Genomic DNA, 24,740 nt, shown 5'->3' with positions numbered 1-24,740 from the left:
AAGGTTAAAAGATAGAGATATCTGTTACCAATATAGTCTTTAAAAGAGGAAAAAGAAAGAAAAGAATTTTGCACTTATATATATATATATATATATATATATATATATATATACATATATATATATATACATACATACATACATATACTCTTCATCAATTTTAGTGCATTAAGATGATATCCCCAGATAATAAACCCAGGTGATGGTGTTAAAGATGTGTCCAAAACAAGCATAACAAGTCTTAATGCAGTAATAGCAATAACAGCAAACCAAGGGTATGATATTGAACAGTCTCATTTAGGGTACACATGAAATAATTAGAAAAGAAAAAAAAAAAGAGGAGGAAAACGTAACTAAGCACAATAAAACATAAACATTTAGCCCTAGTAATACTAAGTAATGATAAGTAATAAGTAAGTAATAATAATATAAGAATATGAGAATATATGCTGATAAAAACCCGTATTTTAAAACAAATAGATCAGACAGTAGATTATTAATCCTAGCTTTATCATTTACCGCCATGACTCACAATTATGTATCAGAATAGTCCCGGGATCAGCTTTCTTAACTCATTTTCTGCCTCCTCCTTGCTAGCGAAAACATAGAAATGACCCTGCCATTCCACTTTCAGTTTTGCGGATACAGGAGGCCGATTTGACATTGGCTTGCCGTAGCCGCTGTTTAATATTATAGAAGGCGGCGTTTGATAGCTGTTGCTGGAGAGAAGTCAGGGAAGACGAATGTGGCAATCTTCATATATAATATCTTCCTTTTTTTTCCTGAGGAGTTCCATCACCTCTAACTTAAATGATAATCGTTCAAAACGGACTATAAAAGATCTTGGTCGGGTCTGACGGTGTTTGATCCAGACGCTGTAAGCCGCTGCTATCTCAGATTCTGCTTTAAAGTCGCCCCGATTATTTTAGAAAAAGTTCAGTTGCGAATTTCACGGGTTTAAACTTTCTCGATTCTCCGCAAGCCTTCAATTCTGACATTATACCTTCTATTCCCATCTTCTAAAGCAGCCAGTCTGTCTCCAAGTTTTTCTCCGAGTTTTTACATTCAACTGACATTTACTGCTCTTTCCTCGGCACTGGCAGCTAGATGTTCGGCTATTTCGATCCGATTCGTGAATGTCTCACTAAGATGCTCCAATCGATCAGCAAGCGTGCTCAGTTTAGCCGAGTTTTTCTCAATGCGCTCTTCAATTTTACCCAGCACCTGTCGAAGTTCAAGCTGTACCTCTTGACGCAGCCTTTCATTTGCCTGTTGGATTTCCTGTCGCAGACATTCATTGGCCTGTTTCATCTCCTGTTTCATTCCTGTTTCAGTCTCTCATGTGCCTTTGCCGTTGCTTTCTCATTAGCCTTCTCGCTTTTCTTTATATCTTGCCTGAGCTCAGCGAGCAACACTTTCAGTTCAGATAGCTCAAATGTGCCTTCTTGTACCGTAGATGAAGCAGCAGACTCTGCTGAAGCGGTGTCCCGCTGCTCCAGTCCCGCGTGATTGTGTAACTGAAGCCGCGGACCTCCCGGCCTTTTCCAGTTTCAGGTAATCCTCTCCAATCGGCGAGCTATCCACATCTGCACTCACGATCGCACCTTCGCTCCCCTTTTCGCTCTCAGCCGGCGACGATGTAGCGGACCGTGGTCCCGAGGAGTCTGTACTTTCGCCCATCTGATCCAGGTCTGTCTCTGAGAGGCCGTATCTCGAACTAGGGCTTGCTGATCGCAGCTTGGATGTAGCTTTAGTCTTCGATTCTTTCGGACCCCCCTTCTTGTTGGCCATGTTTATATGTGTTTACATATACTGTAGCGGTCCCTCTCGGGTTGAATAAATACAGGATATCTCAGAATAATAAGCAAATAATATGAAAAATAGCACCACTGCTAGCGGAGCTCCACTTCAGACGTCCATCTCTCGCATCGGACGAGACCAACCAATTGCTTGAAATTCTTAATGTTTTGATGTTGTGATTTGTTTTGCAACATCTTAGATGCCATTTTAATTCAATCTTAAGACCCACTTCCCCACGTTTATAAAGACACAGCTATTGAGGTTGTGACCTGTGCTTGAGACACGCAATGGGATAGAAGGAAGGCTAGGGGTTCATTTCCTTATCTAATATGCAGACACAAAACTCCCAAAAAGCCCAAGGGAAAGTCTACTTGTGTTTTATTTGTGGTTTTGACCTCTGGCTTGTTCTCTCCATCTTGAATTTTGCGTCTCATTTTGGCTCCAGTTTCTTTTTGATCTCAACACCTTTTTTTGTTTTTGTATGTGCATCTTCTGGTCTTGCTCAGAAAGTTTAGCTGGCAGTTCGCTGACAGAGTAAATATATTTTAAACTTTTAGGGAATTCTATTTTGGTTTCTGTTGATGACATCCTCATCCTGCCACCTGATATGTATGAGATCTCTATGCAAAATTAAATAAATGTAAATTACATTGTACCTTAGTGTTGTTCATGGGATATTTGATGTTTCTTGCCGATTGTCAGTTGCCCCCCTCCTTCATCATTGTAGCAAAGCTTTGTAAGGTTTCTGAACTACTGCTTTTGATTCATTAAAATTTTTTAGATCTGTTATTACATATATCACTAATTTAGCTAGAACAGGATGCTGTTGTAGCCTATAATTTCATCACTGTCTTGATTTTTATCACCCCTGTCAGCACTCTCTGAACACTGGCAAATGTCATACTTGTGCCTTCTTTTGTAAAAAGTCGACTATTTCAGAACAAAATTCTGATGTTAGTGATAAAGAATTGCTAACAGTAAAACTTTCTCTTTGTGTGACAATGACTGGAATATAATACCACTCCCTTTATGATGATTTTATCAATCATTACATTTTTTTTATTTTTATTTGTTTTTTATTTTATTTTTTGGTATTCTTGGGACAGCTTAGCTATTTGCCTGATGGACTGAATGGTCTTCTTTTTTTCTTATTTTCTTCTTATGTTCTTATATCTGGCAGTCTTCACATTTAGAAAGGACATCTACTGTATATTATAGGTTTACAGGGTCATTACCTTCACATCTGCAGAGTATAGCGAAATTCTTACTTTCAAGTGCTAAACAACCATACGTTGCCACCCTTTGGGACTATGATTAGTGAGTAGAGCTAACTTACCATGAAACATCTGTCTTCCTTACCTGAAAAGTCCCAGAACAAATTTTTCATAACGTAGAAGTATATAAGAATGCATTAGTAAAATGCAATATTAATATGAAATTATTATCTTACTTTAGTTATTTGGACAGCTGCTGGGATCATTCATTCTTCATTTACCAGTTGTCTGAATTCATTGTGTAATTTGTTGCTGTAAACATGAATTGTGTTCCCCTGCCTAATTTTTCTATAAATAGTTCATGTATTTTGAAACATTTTGGAGTTGGGGTAAATCAGAAAAGTTACATTTGCTTGAGGATAAAAGTATAAAATGGGCAGGATTTTAAAAGAAGTTGACCTATGGCCTACATTGTCAAAAGTTACTTAAGCCTGGCTGTATAGATGAGGTGAATGGCATATTTCAGTTATGTTGGTTTTCATATTTGTTATTTGCTCTAAAGGATTTTCAGTTTCATTATTGAAAAAAGAAAATGAATTGTAGCAACATGCTGGACATATGGAGGAAATTAATTGAGTTGGATTCCCATCTGGTATGCGAGTGTTCCATGGTGGCGCGGCGACCCTGATCTCCCATAGCAGGAGGCTGGGCGCATGCGCCGTTACGGGGCTCTGCTAATTCAGGTATAGTTAGGCAGGCTTCTTGCAGATCCTAGGGCTCGTGGGAGCAAATCCTCTGAAATGAAACATGTGTCTCATACAGATAAGACAAATATCTCCTGATGCGCAAAGATCAAAAAAATTAAATAAAAGGGCTCAGGTTTAATGTTTCACCATTTCCTCTGCTGTGTTTATCCCTCTAATGCAAACACCCCCACAGAGTCTGCTAAAAAAATCCCTTCTAATCTAAGGTCAGACCCGAATGCCAGTTAGTTCTATGCTTCTTTTAGATTAGAAGTTCACATGATCCTTGCAAATTTAAAAAATTAAGTAAAACTGTGTGAACAGTAGGGCTCAGTATTCACCTTTTAGAAGAGGTGAAATGTTGTCAACACTCTCACCGTCCGGTGTGAAGAATGTGTGGTGGACTCTGACAGAGCTGCACTTAACTGCCACCAGTGATCTTGGCTCTTAGAGGTGTTTTTTTCCCCCAAAATGGATTGGTGAAAAATAACCTTTGTCGCCTGTTGACCATTCAGACTTTTGACTGTGAGGTTCTGACATCACTCGTACATCTACTCGACTTTTACCAGCCTCACATATTAAGCCTGTTTGCACAATAGTTAACATTCGAGACATGAAGCATTCTGAAGCATTCAGCCAATGACAGTCTGTTGAATCCTGGTGTGGTATCAGTATTGCACATCCTTACAATGCTAAAATTCCTTCCCTTGGACACTATTGTGACTGTTTTGATCTTTCCAAGAATGGAAATGGGAGTGGCAGAGATCCATTATATTTGAACTGCAAGGACAAGCAATAGTGGGCATTGTTCATTACACTGAAGAAAAAAATAGTATAGTAGGTGTTATAACAAAAATGGCAAAGCAAGACTTGAGAATCCAACATCACTGTAAATAAGTGACTCATGATGGCAAAATGTAAATAAACAACAATAACAGACAAAGTAACTGACTGCAAAATATTACCCCTTACATTTAATTCCTGACTGACATGCCCTTTGGTTACAGCTTCGCCATCCCTGTAAAGCAGTGAAAATCAGAGCAATCAGCCTTCAGAACAAATTGAGCTAAAGAAGTATCTACTCAGTCCTTGGCATGGATTAATATCACTTGTGCTCTTGCTAATAGGCTGACACCCTTACACCATGTTACACCAGGCACACAAGCTGTGTGGGGCCGCATTTACACCTTGATAAGCCTCTTACTTTGTAGTTTGCAAAGACAACTGTTATGGGTTTCCGTCTTGGTCCACGTCTTGAATGGGAGCAATTAGTAGCCAATGCCAACTAAAACCTTTTTTTGGCCCTCCAGGGTGTGGTATCCTTCAGCAGAAGGGAGTCCAACCGATCTTTCACCATGTCTCACAATTTCCCCATGTTATTGACTTACCTCATGCAAAAATGCGCATTGAAATATATAAGCGTGTTCTTTGGGAATGGTGCTATAAAAATAAAGTGTGTTATTATTTTATTAATCAGTAGTCAGTCAGTGAAACAATACCTTTGGAATTTTGTGCTATTTTTGGTAAGTTTTTCTTATGCTTTTGTTTGTGTAATTTGTTTTCTTCTTTTCACATTTCTTCAAAAAAAAAAGATCATACTTTTCCTTTTCCCTGAGTGTTAGTCCTCTTTTTTCTTTTTTCTTTTTTTTTGACATGTGCACGATTACACTAGTTATCAAACAGAACCACCTCATAAATCTGCATTTGCCTTTTAACAAGTACAGTACCTACTTGTAATTCTCTGCTCTTACCCAGGACCTTAGAACTATGACCTGATCCATCCTTTGGGCAATATAGTTGACTGCCAAGTGCACTACCATCTGTAGGGTGCCATTTACTATATGAAAGTTAAGGGGCACATGCTCAGGTCACTAGGGGACCACCCTCCCCAAGATCAACAAAGTCAAACAATACTGACTACCTGCCATGGACAATGAGGGACAACATCCATCCATACTGCCTAGGGCTCCAAATGGGCTTCAACCAGCACTGTTTACAGTTAAGTCAAGTCCCTTAACTGTCTCATGATTCCATGTTATAGCTTTCCTGGAAGGCTTCCATTATATTTAGAGCAGATTTTTATTATTAAACGTCTTGTTATTTATTATTTTGGTGAAGTCATCACATTGTCATTTTGAAGTATTCTCTACTATGATCACTACCAATTTGTTTTAAGTTTGCACGGCCATAGTCATGTTGATTGTGCTTGCTGCAGCCAGTCTTGTACAGTAACATGGTTGATTAACACAGAGATCATGTAGCTACTATATAAGATGATGGCATATATCAGTCAGGATCCTAGCACTGGATCTTAATGAAAAATAAAACATACATTGTGGCAGGTTAGTTAGTGGAGAGAAAGACCTTTCGTGTAGTATGTCCAGCTAGAATCTCCTTTGTTAAAGATTATTGTTCCTGGTTAGTTCTCTGCTTTTTGCTGTATCAGTTCAGTTTGACATTTCTGGTTGTAGATCTTCAGACTTTTTTTTACCATCTCTCCATTGTCTGTTTTCCTATGGTTCTCTCCTTTCCCTGGTGCAATCCTTAAAAGGTTCAAAGTTTTCATTGTCTTAGTTATGTGGTGCTCAAAGCATTTCATTAAAAATTGAATAGCAAAAATGAGCATCATGATACTGTTTATGGAAAAGAAATGGCCTCAATGCCCAAGCAATCCAAACAGGCCCATAAGCTCTTTAAGGATTATCCTTATTTCTGTAGACTTCCTGTCTTTGCTTGTTGAAATATAGGCTGGAATGTTCCCCACTGTGAGAATGTGTTCAAGGACAATGGCTAATGGTTGATGCTACCTAAAGGCTGCTGCAGTATATTGACACTTGAAGTCCTTTTGATGTGGGAGGACTGGGGATTACATCAAGGTATTACGTATGGTGGCACATTGTCATAGCCCTCCCGTCAAGGACATTCCTACTTTATTTCAGATAACTTGTCATGCTGTTTCTATTTCATTAAATTACATTAGTATACATGCTGTTTATGTGCAGCTTTTTGTAATTGATGAATAATTTCTATTTTTGTAAAATCATTTTCCTGATTTCTTGATTCAATCTTTCCTTTCTTCTACCGAAGACACTTAGGGTATCTCTGGGCCTTATCAATACAGCAATTGGTCCTTCTACCCATTTAATTTCTGAACTTGCTAATTCCACATCAGGGTTCTGGGATGCTGGACCTTATTCTGTCAATACTGACCTCTGATAGAGGTTTATAAATGGGTAGATCACTGGTAAAGGATCAAAAATAAAATATAACATTGTATCCTTAATTATTAAGCTTGAAATCATCTAAAAGTGCTAGGACCATCAGCAATTAATCACATATCAATAATATTATCATATTTGTGAACAGCTACCTCAAAATAGCATAAATAAGCAAGGCCCTTAACCTGAAAGGTGCTCCAGGGGTGCTGTACAATGGCTGGCCCTATGCTATGACCTCCAAAGATCATGTGAAAAGACAATTTCCTCTCAGGGATTAATACAGTGTGTCAAATACCAAACTGACTCCTCATATCCATATGGGGGTTGTAGCAGAGTTGTTGAGGGTTTCCAAATAGTTCAAAATAGTTCAAAATAAAGCTACCAGGAAGGCATTCCAGCAGTCAGTATGCCTTTTTTCCAAACAAGACTCCAAGAAAAAGTTCTTGTCTCTGACGTTCTGTCTGAGGCTTAATTGTCTAAGTTGCATTTCTTAAAGTTTTTATATGTTATCTACATATGCTAAAAACACATTTACCTAGCTTAATGCTAACATAACAATAACAGACAGAAAACTCTATGCTCTATGACTAACAGTTCATGTTTCTTTCTAACTGCTTAACTACAATCGGAGGGAATTCTATTGTCTAAAATACAGCAGAATGTAAAGGTCATTCCAATAACTTGTTAGCTTACAGGGGGTAAACAGAGTCTTCTATTGTCTATGTGAAAGCTACATTTTATTCAAATTCAAACCAAGACAAATTTAACATTAACTTACAAAAATTGGCTCTTACAAGTATCATATTCATGATCAGCAACCTCAAAATAGCATAAAGCAACACTTCACAAGGCTTTATTACCAGTCTTCACGTTTTCGAAGTTTTGTGAAAAGAAGTAGCCTTGACTCCTTGTATCCCAAGTAGGGTGTGAACCCCTGGGGTCGTTTCATGTGGCATGTACAACTTCAAGTCTAACTGATCATTTTTGCTGAAGATGCCTTTTGGTTCACTCTTTATCATAAGGGTGTAATTTCCTAAAAAGAATTTTTGAGTCCAGTGGTTTTAGGGGAGACCCCAAAAACGCTTCATGTCTTGCATAAATAGACATCAAGACAAGTCGAACAGTATATCATATGTGAGGGTTTTCTTGTAACTGTGAGCCAATAGATGCCAGTCCAAAAAAAACTAAAGTGATTTCGAAGTACCTATTAGTAATTCTTATGAACACAATTCGTGTTGCATGATACACAAGTCAATTATAAATTCATTTACTCAAATACACGAAACAAATGCATTTTGTGCTGAAATATACTGTAGTTAAAGAGTTATTCCTGAAAGAATCAGTGCACACCATAGAGTAAACACATTTCTATAATATGGCATCATTTTTTTGATGTTCAAGATCAACTGGAGATCAATCATCAATCACATGGAGAACATTCCCAAACTGGGATTTGTGTCCCGGAGCTGCAAGGCCACAGCATTGACCCCAACTCTACCATGCCTCTATACAATACCTGTAAAGAACACTAAATGTAATGTATCAAGTAATAGTAAAGACAATAATTACACTATATATAAACAGTAGGATTTCATTTATTGATATTTATTATATTAAATATTATCATCTATTGAATAATAAGAAATTATCAATAATTGAAGGTTATTGATAAAGAAGTGATAACCTTTCCTCATCTCATTTTGTTCTCCCAGTCGCTTCTTTGTGTCAAATCAAAGAATAACTTACCTTTCAACATAGAGGGAAGTTTCCGGTCTGGTTTTGTCAAGACTTGTGATTTTCTTTCCTACCTCCATAGACACTCCACCTTTCATTTCAGCATGAATGGAGTGACATGTACATGTAAAAAAAATTCAGCAATCAAATGCAGAGATGGTCCATTATGCATTTGAAAACCTCTTAAACAAACTCAGACATTTTTTGACAGAATTCCCCCTGGGTATGGAACAACTCTGAAGCTACATTTTTGTGCAGAAAATTTACCTCCTAGGGAAAATTGTTGGACTGCCGTGCAGTGCAAAAAAAAAAGAATGTATAGGCCTTCTTATGTCAAATGGCCAATGTTAAATGGAGGGATGGGGTCAGCTGCTGCCTGATTAAATTAACATATGATCCAGTCCTCTATGATGGCCGGTCAGAACTGTATCTCCAGTGACAAACAGAAGCCTGTTTTATGTAGGCAAGTGGTAATGCCTAGTATTAAATGTGAAAGTCGATCGTTCTTAAGTGGTTCTAAAATGCGTGTTCTTTTTGTTTTCTCCACAGTGTGAAAGTGAGAGTGACCTCGATGGGAAGGTAAGCAGACTGTACTTTATATTTCTTGACATAACCAGTGTGACAGTTTCCAGTTTTCCCAGTGGGCCTTGGTCAATGCAGCAAGGAACAGGTGTTTTTGTTCCTTTGTATTATAACTGGGTTTTTGAACTTAGAAGATGTAAGTAGAAATCAAAGTGACGTCCACAATGTTTTCTGTGTTTATGTGAGTTGTTTAATCACAAATTGCAATTCCATGATGTATATGATGATCTTTCATGCTTACCTTTCCTGTTTAGTTGAATTCTGTATTATCCTGGCTGTTCTTCACTGAGAGTCAAGTGTAGTTGTTTCCCTTTGAGTTTCAAAGCTGTTTCTTCAAAATTATAGCTTTAAATATTTGACACTACACAAGAATAAATTGAATAGAATTTAATTAAGTAAGGGTGTCTTTGCAATTTTTACTCCTACCACAATATCCTTTGGAATATTAAGGCTCTTTGCTAAGTGAGCGTATGCTTTGGAAATGAAGTGGTCAACAGTTTAAGGAGAAGATTGACAATTTGTTGACAAAAAAGGAATTCATTAATAAACAAATACAAGTTTTTATTTTTAAGTCTTTTTAAGCTCGAAGATTTGGATGAAACTAAATAAAAAAATAAATAAGCTAATCAGGTTGTTTTAGTTTACCAGATCAAATACTGAATGATTTTTAAAACAGTACATAAGCTTCTTAGCATGCAAGTTCCAGAGGGTCTGAGCAGCATTAGCAAAGGCTGTTATGGGGAGGACTGAAGATGGGATGAAGGAGGATACAGTCTAAGGCACTGGGGAGCTTGGGCATTGAAAGCTTTGTATGAAACGAAAAGGATTTTAAAAGAAGTGTTTCATTGGGTGTCAATGTAGAACATGGCTGTAGTTTTGGTTTTTGGTTCCAGTAAGCATTCAGGCAGCTGCCTTCTTGATATACTGAAGCTTACTGAGGGATTTGTTGGTAATGCCACAAAGCAGGCTGTTACAACCATGAAGTCGTGGGGCTATGAGGCAATGTATGAGAATTTCAACATCAAATAGCACAATCTGGTGACATTTCATAGGTGGAAAAGGCAGATGTGGTGATCCACAATGATACCACGTTTACCAGCTTGAATGGAGAAAGAGACACCAAGTAGTATTTTAAGAGAATTTTAGGACAATTATTAAAACTTGTGATTTTTTTTTTAGAATTGGCTTTGAAAAGTTCAGGTTTTAGTGTAGAAGTGGCAACTGAAATAAGAATAGGTAATCATTTCAAGAACAAGGTTATGGAGTTCGACAACAAAACTAGCATGATGTGTAACTTACAGGGCATTAGAACTGATTCACGGTTGTTAACAAACTCTCTGCTGAGGCCTGTGAGGTACAGTTTAAACCGGATTACGTGGGTGATATGCTAGTCATGAGGGTTTGCTTGAATATCTCAAATGAAATAGGAATCCTGGAGTTCCTATTATCAGGTGACTGAAGGAGACCACTGCTGATTTTGAGGAGAGCAGAAATTATAACCCAAAGAAAGAATATAGAATGTATTGATTTGTGTAGTTTGCTGAGGTGGTATTAGGAATGCACTAAAGAATACTATAGTAACAAACCAAATGTATTTTACACTAGACTAAGTACCTTTGTAATGCCCAGCTATATTTGTATAATGAGTTAAGGTGTTCACCATTTTGTAATTGCTACCTGAAATGAATTGTCATATATGTCATCTACCCAACCTTTCTATCAATTTGTCTTCTCTCTTCAGTTGAGAATCTGTTCTATTTTTGTATGATTAAAATCCATAATTGCCACAACTGTTGTTGAGTTGGAAATATGAATGCTACTTCTTTGTATTTCCTGGTTTAGTGTGGTTTCATGAATAAATGTTTAATCCCACTGTGGCTGATGGTGAGGAAGCTGTCGGACAAAAGGAGAAGTGTTGGGGTACCACCTCAGTAACCCTGTTTAATCAAGAGAAGTAAAAGAAACAAAACACGGGTACAGAAACTCACAACTTAAAGGATACTGGTGTAAGATCAGTCACTCTAGCTTTTTCTCATGCTCTGCTCTCTCCTGCATGCACCTCTAGCTCTTAGTGTACTCAGTTCCAGGTTGGCATAAAGACATCACCTTTCCATGCTGTTGCTTTATATGGCGGATTACCTTGAAGGGGTGGAGCTTTCTATGGGTGTCTTGGCGGATAGGAATGCCTTCATTGGACATCTTCTCTAAACTGTAGAGAAAGGACAGGATACCATTAGTGACAGCGCCATCTCTCGCCCTGGAGGGGTATTGCTTACCTCAGCTGATCTTGCTTGGGAACCCCTGGATACACATGGGTGACACCAAATTAATAAGCTAGATAGGCTTTTGAATAATGGAATTCATGGACTGTGGAAAGCATCTACAGCTCAGAGGGCTGGGGAGCATTGGTGTTCACAGGCATTACAGGAGACAGCACCAGTGGTGGAATTGAATGAACAGTTATCCATTCAACATTGATTTCAAATTTCTAAATATCATGGCATTATACTGGCATCAAGTCTAAAATTATAACTGCCTTATGTAAAATGAACTTGAATAAATGTATACCATCAAGAAACAGTAAAAGCCACTAATACATCATTTATTCTCTTTATTTCACATTCTGAACAGCGACTCCAACGTGCTAAAAATCGTATTTCATTCTATTGTGTTATCTCTGTTGTACTTAGTAACAAGATATAAAATAGCAATGGGTTTTTCTTAAATGTAAGGTTTTTCTTTATGATGTAGTATTATCAGTTCATTTCAAAATTATTGTCACATATATACAGTGCAATAAAATACCTACCTGCACGCTATTCCTGTCTGGTGGTATGAATCTCACTCCATTGGTTATGTATAACATTACAAAATAATAGATAGTGGTGAGAAAAAGGTGCTGAGTTTCCTTTTGCACACAGTTTTGTGAAATTCATGCTAAACGTCATTTTGCTTGCAATTTTGCAACCATGAATGTCACTTAAAAAGGGTGTTTTGGAGTTATGAAAGTTTTTTGGGGGGATGAAAGAAAGGAGCATTGCTCCTTAAAGATTTCATTCCATCTTACACTCCTATTAGATTCTTATATTCAGATTCAGATGAAAATAAGGATCAAACTGTCTTTTAGAAATTTAACATGGCTAAAAGCAATCCACAATGAAATGAAAAGACAGAATCTTAGACAAATTATATAATTCAGCAAAACAATTAAATTGTTAGTTGAGAAGCATACTATGTATCTGCAGTCTTAGTTGAGATACTGCTTAGGATGGTACAAAACTTTGTGCATGCCGATAAAGGCCATCCTCCCATCAGCCCTATTGCAGTTGTGTTGCCTGAGTGGAGTTCTACTCCCCTCATCGGCACTGGTGTTTGGGTTATCCTCAACATTACAAACCGTCCCCCCAATATGCCATACAGCAGATATTTTATGTTGGACCAACGGCAACACACATGTAACATTTTGTTAAAATCAGTTCAACTGTTTTTGCGTGATTACCAAACAATCATAATCACTTTATCTGTTAGATTATGTTTATATAGACAGTGGCTTTCTATATAAAACTGAAGCCCAGGGCACTAACTAAGGAAAGATTTATGGCACAATTGTTTCTGTTTATTTTTATCATTTGGACATACAGGCAGGTGAAGAGACTTGCTAACCAAGGGTTACATGGTTAGTCAAGATGAGGACACAACTGACAGCCTTGTTTTTTCAAGTTCAGTGCACCAGCTTCTAGGCCAGGTTGGTAGGTCAGTAGTCTTTGGGATTGTCAGCATCTACTTGGGACCTTTGACAGTTTGACATGTTTCAGGACTAACACAATGGGTGTAAAAGGTATGAAAGATAGTTAGTGTATACAGATAATATATAGGAATGCAGACTGATAGCCAGGCTTTGCTGGTTGTTCTTTAAATGTCTCATTTCTTCTACATATCCACCCATAAATTATTTATGTCTGGATTGTTTTTAAATGATAGCAACATCATGAACTATTCATTTAATATTAATAGTTAATAAATATGAAAAAAATATTCACAACCTTGTTTACTGATAAAATTCCTACCATCTTTTGACCAAGAAAGAAAACTAAATCTCATTTTTTTTTACTTGTTACTTATATGGGTCTCTGAAAGTTCCTGTGTGAGCACAAGAAGCATGCAGTAGATATTTTGAAAACTTGGAACAAGGTGTTCAGAAAATAGGCTGGAGGTCAATAGAGATAATGTTGCTTCTGAGGGCCTGCAACCATCACAATTCAGACTGATTTGAAATTTTCTCTGGGAGCACTTGTTAAAATGCTATTGTCCTTTTTTTCTTTTTGAGTCAGACCTTGAAAGCTCCAAAATTGCAAACGGCGTGCTGATTACCATCTGCTGATCACTAGCTTTTCTCACTGAAAAGACCCTGCTGGTTTTCTGTGGCCTTCACGCCTTATAATCTTGCCTGGACTTCTGCTGGAGTCCTATTGCAATTCTGTGGCACAATACCCATTCCATTTTCTCTTTGCCGCTATCACTGAGCTCATTAAATCCAAGTAAAGTTCATTTGGTTTGCAAAAGTCGCAAAGTCCCTGTTCCCATATTCTGCTTGCTAGTGACCTGTTTACCTTGCTCTTTATTAACCATTTAAAGGTATTGCTTTCATTTACTGAACTAATTGTTGAGGCAGCAGGGGGTGTAAAGCAGAAGCCAAGAGGAGGTGGAGTACCAGTCAACTGCAGAACATACTTATTTATGATGGGACAAATTAAAGTGAATGCTTATCCTAACACACTTTTTTAGATTGCTTACAGAACTCCATTTCCTAAAGGGAGAACTCCACAGAGGTGGACAGTAAAAGGGATGGGATTTGAAGCCTAGCCCTGAGTTATGAAACAGTATCATTAGCCACTATGCATACATTTCTTCAAAGCATAAGAATGCTTGGCATTTAACAAATACTGTACGAGGCTATCGAGGCTGTAAGGTTAACTAACAACTAAACTGACCCAATAATATTGCAGATAGCAAATCACAAACAATTCACAATGGCCCATGAAATGATTTTTTGTGAGCTATTCCTGTATTTAAAACTGTATGATTGACTCATAAAATGCTGCTTTCCACATTTCCTGCTGAAACAGTCATGAACTGTTGGTCCTTAGGAAAAGAAGCAGACTGTAGAAGAAGGTGCCAATCTCCGACTACCCTGCTTGAGACCTGAACTGCATATATGACCCATGTTGGTTTGGGCTAATTTAGTTTTTGAATACCTCATATACTGCGGTGGGTTGGTGCCCTGCCCGGGATTGGTTCCTGCCTTGTGCCCTGTGTTGGCTGGGGTTGGCTCCAGCAGACCCCAATGACCCTGTGTTTGGATTCAACGGGTTGGAAAATGGATGGATGGATAGATACCTCATATACAGCTATAGGTGCCCATCAGAAGACGGGTGCAAGAAATGATAATCCAAACTGTGTGGTTAGCATTCTAGGTTGCTGCAGAATAATCATGTGAAATTAAAATAAATGAGTGCCATTGTATGGTAATATAATTTAATTTTTGTGCTTTAAAGGGTTAATAAGGATTCTAGACAATGTTTATGTTATTATAGTGATTTTTCTTTTGATCTCTGTAAAAAGGCATCTAGTCTAACCGCAGAAAAAGGAAGTTTTAGTAGAGATGGCTAAACTAGCAAACCCAGAAGAAAGGTCTTTTCTGGACTTTGCAAATTCTGAAAAGTGAAGACCTCAAATCATTGGTCATCTTTGTGAATGCATACTTCGTGAACATGTGTTGATATGGTTTGTCGATAGCAACTGGAGTGTTCACCTAACAAGCTTTAGAAAGTCATCAGCTTAAAGTCAAAGTATTTAAGTGAAGAGAGGGAGAACCAGGAAGGAGGAAAAGAACGTCACATACATTGTGTGCATCAGCCAGCATCCTCTACCATAACTCCTGAAATAACCAGGTTGTATTATTGGTGATTTGCCAAACCCATTTACTTTTATTTGCTTTTGCTTTTTGGCACATATATAATCTTTAAAAATGTTAAATTCTATATTTCTTGCCTTATTGCTCCATCTTGCCGTCTGGGGTATAGAGAAAAGAGAAGACATCCTCTAATAGAAGAAGTAAAACCCAGTAGCAGTCGGTCCTGGGTGCAGACGCGCTTCCTGTGGTCTGTGTCACAGTTACTTAGCTTGGAAGGAAAGGGTAATAGAACAAGAGCTGGAGTGGAGGACACTGTGTGTGTCTACGTAACAAAGAATCTGGGTGTGTTATTTGAGACTAAAAGTATCTCTATTTTAGGATAGGGTCATCCCAAAACCCTTCAATGATAAAACAGCCATAAATCCAAATCTACATGGAAGTATGTGGAAGTTGTTCAGCTTATTGCACACAAAGCCAGTTCAAACATTTCACCTTTATCTGCTTATTTTTGTCTAATAGTCTTTATGCTGCAATTATATTTCAGTATCATTTGGAATAATAAAGCAGTTTGGTGACATATGCAGTAATGGTTGCAGATTCGAATTGTAGCATTGTGGCTGCAGAGGGGATCACAGAAGGGTGAGCTGTCTGCTTTACAGCCCTGCTTAAAATGTGCGTCTCCGTTACTGCACCTTGAGTCCAAATTGGTAGATCCACCTGGCCAGGGACACAGGAGGATTTGAAACAGTCATTTAGTTTTTTGCTTATAATGAGCCAACCCCCAGAGTGATCTTTCTAGTTGAATCTTGCAGGGCCTGCTTTCACATTGCAGACACTCACCCTCACAATCCTAAGAAAGGGAGAGTGTGAAAAATGTTTAGTAGGATAGACAAGATAATGTGTTTTTGCACATCAAAGTGAGTTTTCATCCTTAGTTTCGCATTGTATGCCCCATTGGAACTTTTAACAAATGCCCCCATTTGGCAAAACTACATGGAATCACTATAATCCTAGTCCTTAATGATTGCTACTTGGGGACGGGCTACTAACCAAGTTTAAAATTAACCTTTTTAAAAAATCCCTGCGTGTTTGATCTCTTTTTAATGAGGGTGGATTGATTGGAATAGCCTGAGCTGTGCTAACAAGGCTGAGGGGGATTGAGAATGTCGCTGAAAAGCAGCTCATTTACATGAGGCAAGAATTGAGAAAGTAAGAACTGTGGGCTATCACTCTCAACCACACTATGCTTGTGGAGGTTAAAACTCTCTTTCTGTGGAATCTGTCTGCTATTTTAAACCCAGACAAGGCCATGTGGTACAGTATGCACAATGCAATGCCATAGAAGTGCATCTACAAAGGTTTTAGCCCATGGTTTAACACACATTTCATATATTTTAACACATACAAGTGTTCAAATCTGTACTCCTAGGGGTGTAACAACACCTTCAAGAGGTAGTACCTGCTATTTTACTGATTACAGCAATAACATTCCTATCAGTAATACCCACACTTAAAATGATCAATTTTCATAACCCTAAGACTAATGTCACAATGATACATAAATAATTATCTGGTATTATATGGAGTACCATGAAAAGGTGTAAGGTCTAAAAAAAAAATCTAAAAAAGGAGCTGCAGCTTCCCTAGCTTATTCAGAATAGGCCTCATCCCTGGAAACCTGACCCCAAAATCTATTGGTCAGTTGTAGCTACATGGGCCTTTAAAGAAATTTTGGTTTTAAAAGTTTGAAAAGGTCCTATATTAGATGTCTCTCAAGGGAGAGAAACTGTGATCAAACTCTGACTTGAAAAGACAAAAAGTCTTACTGTATTCATTTACAATGGAAACTATAACAAAAATGCTCAAAAAGAGCAAAAGGATTTGTCCAAAATGTAATCTAAGAGAAGAAGTCCCAAAACACACTAGAAGTAAAATTCCAATGACATGAGCAAAAGATGATAAAAAAAATCAGCAAATCAAAAAAATTAAAAAGCTGTACTTACAAAAGAGTTCAGCAAACTTCAGTGCACTAGTGCTGAGATCCTCTCCATTGGCTCAATAATTAGTCAGAGGGAGGTTTCAGCAGGAGTGGTGTTAGGGTGGCTTTGCCTCTTGGAGTATGACACACAGAACACAAGGAATACAAGAGAACATAGCACCATACACAGATATTAAATAATAAATAAACCAAACAATATTAAGAAAGTACATAATTACAATAAACATATGAAAAATAAAAATTGAAAATGAACAAAAAAGGCATGAAAAAGGAAAAAAAAAAGACGAGGAACAGACCAACAAATGTTGCCGTAATCTGAGGTCACTGAATAAAACTTTTATTATCCATAATCGTATTCTTTCATTAACAGTCACGCCATAGTGATATGATAATTACCCAGAATCAGGACACACACAATTTGGGTAATTCACTACCAGGTTGTGACTTTAAACATAAAAAAATCTGTGCACATGAATTAACCATACACCTGATATGGGAATTAACTATGAATAATTGTGTACTGTGTGTTTCCTATATCGTATACATGTATTTATTAGCCACTGTCATAGAAGATATGGGTTGTCTGGCACCCCAGTCACAGTGGATGGTTCCTTACCCAGCCAGGAAGCCATGATAAAGGAAGGACCTGGATGAATGGGCATCCCGACCATGTTAGCGGTATGAGGGAAGGACAGAGGGCGACTTCCTCACAAGGCATTGTATTTCCCCAGGTGGCAATGTCCCTCTGGTGTGGCTCTTGTTTGGTCCACAGAGCTCCATGGGAGTTGTAGTTTTACTAGGCAGCTTGCCGCTAGGACTAGTTGCTGGTATTAGGTTCCCGTGTTATGGAGAAGTACCACTGAACCTGGAAGTGTTTCCATGTGGCAATCCAGCTACACTGGAAGTACTCCAAGGTTCATGTTGAAAAGAAGCCCCTCCACCTCATCTAGCAGTCAGTATTGGGAGGAGGTTTTGAAGTGAGAAAGGAAACAAAATGGAATTGTAACTGATTTATCAGGTGATAATAATTGGTAGACTGTATTTTGTTTGAATAAAAACTTCTTTCCTTGCACCTGTGACTGTGTGGATTGGTTGAGCTTGGGGTACTGGAGCGCCCCCCACAGGTCACACAACATAATATGATAGGGATAAACGAATGTTTAAAAAAAAACATGAGAAAGCTAAGGGTTAGTTGCACTTTGTCTACTAATTACACTATTATAAGATTTGCTTAGCTGCTTGGCTTGCCACATGACCAGTTAAAACTGTTAAAGAGGGGTGTTTGAGCAGAGCATAGGCCAAAGCTATAAAGGCATGTGGTGCTTCCTGTGGGACTCTTGTCATAAATAAAAAAATTAAATAATGGAACATTTGGGAAGAAATGTAAGACCAGGATGGGACTGGTAAAGGGGACAAATGGCACTAAACTTCAAAGCCCCATTAACATAAAAATGCTGCATAAAAGTGTAAAAACGACAAATACCACCCTAGCCATTGTAGCATGAGGCCCTGCCAGAATGATTGACTAGCTCACTGCGTAACACAAAGAAGATTTTCCACCTGAACACAAGACATATTGATTGTCTGCTATCCATCCAGGTTGCACATGGGGTAAATTTCACACCCATATGCAATAGCTTTGCTTTAGCTTTAGGCACATTTGTGCTTATGGCTTTATAATGAGTGAATAAAACGCACACGCTCCCCTGCTTGATTTCTGCACACTCTGTTTATGGTTTCTGAGTAACTTAATGATAAATGACACATGCAGTCAATCCTGGTTTGGTCTGTCTGATATCAGTGTCAGTCAAAGATATAATAGCCTGACACCTAACCAATAGAAAACAAAAAGAGGTTAAACTGGGGACATTATAAGGGAGGTAGGGTCACACTGTGACCCCCCCATGACAAAACAGCATCCAGGAGGTAGTAACTGCTTCTTTGGTAATCAAATATCCAGCAACAATACCCACACTCTTAAAGATCAGTTAACACCCCAGTACTGATGGGAAAATAGCATCAGTTACTTAATTAATATTCTGCGCATACATCCAAATTCACTAACCAGTCTTCACATTACCCATAATCCTACCCTTTTGTTTTTGCTGATCACACCCAAAATATAGTTGGAAAACATTAATTTAGAGTAAATAAACTGTTGTGTTGTGATACTGAACATCCCAGTGTCTGTACGTACAGTTCCCACTTAGGTTTAGTAACCACACTCACAAAATATAGTAACAGCTCCTTTATTTAGTCAAATTCCTAGTAAAAACATCCACTCATACTCCGGATGCAAATAACCATATGCTAGTGTCACAAATCTGTGATGTAGTTTCCCTGAAGCCTTTTTGGTATTTTTATTATTATGTTACTTTTTATTATTTTTAAAGTCATGACATCTTTGTAACATAATTTTGATATTTTTTCAATTGCATCTACTGTTGTTTAGTGATATATTTTCATGGCCATGTTGTTTATGGTTGCTGTGCCAATTTCTGTTAAGCTGACATGGAGATCACATGATGCATTGTGATATCACATGTCGCCTATATAATTTTTTGTTGTGAGGAAGTCAGTATCCTAGTTTTGAAACACTTCTGAAAAAAAAGAGCAAAATTTGTTACAGTGTGAGTTAAGGGAAAATGAACTTGAGCTAGTGTTAGGATATTTGGTATGTGATCAGTTTTGTTTATCACTTCTTCTTGTTTTGCACTTCTGTTTTTGTCATTCTTGAATTTTTGTCCCTTTCTGGAATTTGAGAATTTTACCTGTCCCATGACTACATGTTATTTTTCCATTCTCTGATACAATTCTTAAAATTCTAAGATTCCAAACTCCTTTAGTCTCCTGGCAAGTTGTGTCTCCTTATCAGTACAACTAGATTACATCATACAGATAGATACATCAAACTTGCACTTACTATGATATTCAACACCAAAAAGCACAAAAATGTGGAACTCACCTTCAAAAAATTGCTGAGAAAGGCCTTACCCATTCTGATTCAGGTCTGAGCCCCAGGAATAGGCCTGTACCAGGCAGCCTAATCCCAAACTCAGTAGGTAGACTTTAAGCCTGCACATGTCCAAAAATGGGGTTTAGGCTTTTAAAGTTCAAACATACTCACAAAAAGGGAAAATCATAACCCTTCAAAACACAAAGCAAAGTTTCTTCAAAAACATTGAACAATTTATTATGAAATAACCAAAGGATTGCAAAATATAAGACAGGTGAAAAATACAGGGCAAAAACAGGTTTGAAAAAAAATGCAACACCTAAAAGCAAACAAATAATAACCACTAAACAAACACAGTACTTTTTAAACATGTCCAGAGCTCCTGGAAATTCAAAAATCAAGAAGAATGCCAAAAAATGAAAACCGTCATCTACCGTAAATCAATGAATAAGCTGTCGAGGCCTTCCTCGGATTCGACTTAAATTTTGCTGAGGCCATTTCTCCAGCAGCCTAAGTAGGTGGCCTCACCTCTTTAGGCTCCACATACTGGCAGCAGGAAAGATAACAAAACACACTAAGTGCAAAGTTGACATAACACTGCATAATTTTGGAGAAATCAGGTAGATATTACTGGTGAACTTGTTTAGCCGAATTGTCTGTTCAATCAAAGTTGTTCAAATGTTCTAATTAACAAAATTACTAAACACAAAATGAATAAAAATCATAATAATAGGATTAATAAATATTTTAAACATTAGATTTAAATAATAACAAATATGTTAAACAAACAGATTACCCTATTACAACCCTATTTGTACCATAAGAGTAGTTAGTAGTAACTGTGACAATTTGTTACCAGCCATACCCTTTAATCAGTGAGCACATGTATATTACATCAACCACACCTAGGAGTCAGATAACACAAGTGTGGGGTAACCAATCACAATGCTTTGTTACTAAACACACCCCCACTTTCTGTTCCTATCACAGTTCAGGCAGTAACAAACCCTGGAGAAGGCGACAGTCCATCACAGGGTGAACACCAAATACACACTGGGGCCAATTTAGCATCAGCAGGCCTTTAGATAGACAGACAGATAAGTAGTTAGGTAGATAGACAGACAGAATTGTGTTAAATATCAATAATCTCCATCTTTGTTAATAGGCACACACCCTCATGGTTAGTGATCACACCCGTAACAAAGTACACATATCCAGTAATCACTTTAAGGCCATGTCATATTATGTGATTTTCTCAGAGATTTTAAGGTGTAGCTTTCATTTACATATTCCTTGGTTGTCAGAGGCAGTCTGCATTGCGCTCCCGTGAACCCAGTCAGGCTATGTGATATACACAATGACTGACTCCAACTAGTCAACAACTCGCTCCAACATATTCGAGGGGGATCTGCGTGCATGAGAGCTGACAGCCAATGAATGCTTCTCTGGCCATACAATGCATTTAATATAGCAACAAGGAATATGGAATCTGGGTGTTTCAGAGCTCACAGACACATGAAAGGTTCATCTTCCTGATGTCTTGCATTTTACATACTAAAACAGAATGGAAAATGAAAAAAGAAAAAAAGGGCAGAGACTGCAGCTGAACTTGCTGCACCTGTTAACTCTTCATACAGCATGGCTCTGTCATGCAGCACATTACAATAAGGGATAAATATAAATTTCCTTGAAGATCAGCACTCAGTCTGTAAATGTGACATGGCCAGCTATTTTCAGCTGATTTGGCCCGATGATAATATCAGCAATGGCACTGAGCAACTCTGACTAATTCAAACAATGTATCACTAAACACACTGCTAATGCAATTAACTAGTGCTGGTGGATTAGTAAAAACCAGTTCTACAAGTAACACCCACTCCTAAAGTAGTTATGCTCCTGGTATCAATAAACACACCTTTAAGTGATCACACCAAAATACAAAAGAACATTATCGAAGTAATCAATAATCAAGGGTCACTAACCAGACTGTTTATGATTTTAGTCCATTTGTCTGTAATATACTTGAAAGCTATTATGGTGGGCAACCACTTTCTTCCTTTTAGCAGCCATAAGCGTTCAATTTAAACAATTACCAAATTAAAACATACTGTAAAATTCAGACTTGTACCAGTTTTCTCAAAATACACTTCGATTATAGTTCATTTTTTTATGACTGATTTTCTTTAATATACCAAATGCGTATCCAGTCTCTGTGATTTATGCTTCTGTTTAAAAAGCGGCTATGCAAACACAAATGAGAGCGCGTTCATGTCTCTGAATTTGCACCTTGACATTTATAGTACTGGGCACGTGCACATAGGCCAGGCAACACGGCACTGGTGAAAGAATCCTGTGAAACACAGCTGCTCTACGCACGATCCCTGTTCTCCTTGCTGATAAGATGTAGCATCACAGAGAAGACTGCTTTATAATGATAAGTGGTAAATTATTAATAATCAAACCGCCGGTGCTGTGCATTCTATTAAATATATATCAGTGTGAAGGATGTCGGAGGCATGTTCTGTTGTGTTAATTTAAATTCAGCGTAGGCAGTCTATTACAGAATGTGAGGACACCATCAGTTTAACAGGTCACGCATATTCAGATGAAGACAAATGTTGGTTATTTGATTTCCTTAAAATCAGGAAATGAAAAAAGTGTTCTCTGGAGAAATCATGTTCTGCCTCAGTTAGATGATAGACGAAGGCATGTAGCTGAGATAAGAACAGGCACTCGCTTCACGTTTTTATCTCTGAAGGACGGTCAGGACTGTCAGCTCGCTGACATGAGCATTATCCTTGTCATTTTAAACAAAGTGACCTGTATGAAAGAGCACTCTGCCGTGACATGATAATGGTCCACTGGATGACAGGTAAAGTACATGTTATAAAGCAGGGCCTTGTACTGTTATTATTATTATTTTTTGGCTTAACTGACAGTCTCATACTTCCATATTGCAGGCATCAAAGACCCGTCCTTTTTCAATTGGATTTTACTAAATGCTAAGCTTCAGAAAAAGTGCTGGGGGTGGTGGTGATTGGGGGTGGTGGTGATTTTTATGGTGGAGGACAATTTCAGTCAGGCTGTTACTGTACAGTCTCACTTAATGCACTGATGAACAAATAGGTTGCTTTAACCATGGCGAGAAGACGGCGCTAAGGAAAAACAGATACAAATGGAAACTATGACCTGAAACAGAGTGTGACAAGAGTGTCCACCCTCAATAAATTGTATGCAGTGGCCGCTTTAACATTTGAACAGTCTCGGTCAGTTGATCTGTATTTTATCTAGCACATTTCAAAAAGCCCATAAAACACAAAGAAAGTAATACATTGCAGTACATTAAATGCATCGTAACAGTATCAGAGCTAGGGTGCCTGCCTGAGGGCACAACAAGTCACACTGAATGATATAAATGTAAGATGACCTTAAATCTTCAGGACAACTTCAGTGAAGCTCTGCCATCTATGTCCTTTGCCAACTGTTTTAGTAAAATGTATTTACCACAAGACAAGCTCTGATGACCAGCCTTGTTACTGGGAAAGTGTGAGGGTCTGACTAATGACTAGGTGCATATTATTAGTAGGATTTATACCCTATAATTTAAATATGAAAGTTTATTAAGCAACACCATCCCAGCCCTGACCCTAATCAATGTTAACAATAGCATGTTGTGAGATAACAGAAAGCTGCAAATTTAGTTCTTTGATTTTTATGACCAGTTTATGTAAGCAGTGGCATTTGCTTGAAACCGTTTCCCCAGGTTCTTGCTCTATACAGGATTAGCAAACAAATTGTTGTCTTAAATGGGTCAAGCATACATGGCTAGCATGTGCAAGGTCAATACTCATGTGCATATTAATAAACACACAAATAACACATTTCAGGTAATTCTAGATTAGATTAGATACAGAGGGGACTGGGCGGTCTCTTGGTCTGGAACCCCTACAGATTTTATTTTTTTCTCCAGCCTTTGGAGTTTTTTTTTTGTTTTGTTTTTTTCTGTCCACCCTGGCCATCGGACCTTACTCTTATTCTATGTTAATTAATGTTGACTTATGTTTATCTTTTATTGTGTCTTCTATTTTTCTATTCATTTTGTAAAGCACTTTGAGCTACATTTTTTTTTATGAATATGTGCTATATAAATAAATGTTGATTGATTGATTGATAGATAAACTTTATTAATCCCAAGGGGAAATTCAGATGATGCAGCAGCAGAAACACATAAAACAAGGATACCTGTTCACAGGAAAAATAATACAGCCAATCCATCAATCCATCAATAAGTAAATAAAACTAAATAACTAAATATATATTGTGCAAATATTTCAAAATGGTATTTCAAAAGTAATTTAATGAGTGCCCCTGTGGGGAGCATTGGATAGCATTGGGCAGAAAAGATCCCTAGAGGAACTTCTTGGCAACACCTTTGTTAATCTCCTACATTATTTGCTATGATATGGCTTCTATTTATACTCTTTCTTGGTTTCCCTAAGCTTTTTTTTCATGCTCATATTCGGTATCAATCACGTAGAATTTTATTTGCTTTGCTTTACATTTAAATTTTGTTTGTTGTA

At 37.7% G+C, this 24,740-nt stretch overlaps 1 protein-coding gene across 1 annotated transcript in view; it reads left to right on the top strand.

The window, feature by feature from the left end:
• auts2a (activator of transcription and developmental regulator AUTS2 a) overlaps positions 1 to 24,740 on the top strand; it is a 1,288,356-nt gene that overhangs the window by 873,110 nt on the left and 390,506 nt on the right. Inside the window, 1 exon segment of the mRNA XM_039756996.1 lies at positions 9,259 to 9,288. Within this exon segment, the coding sequence (XP_039612930.1) occupies positions 9,259 to 9,288 (30 nt within the window).

Source organism: Polypterus senegalus, chromosome 6 (genome assembly GCF_016835505.1).
Source record: "Polypterus senegalus isolate Bchr_013 chromosome 6, ASM1683550v1, whole genome shotgun sequence".
Classification (NCBI taxonomy): Eukaryota; Metazoa; Chordata; class Cladistia; order Polypteriformes; family Polypteridae; genus Polypterus; species Polypterus senegalus.
This window is presented reverse-complemented; position numbering and strand designations above follow the sequence as displayed.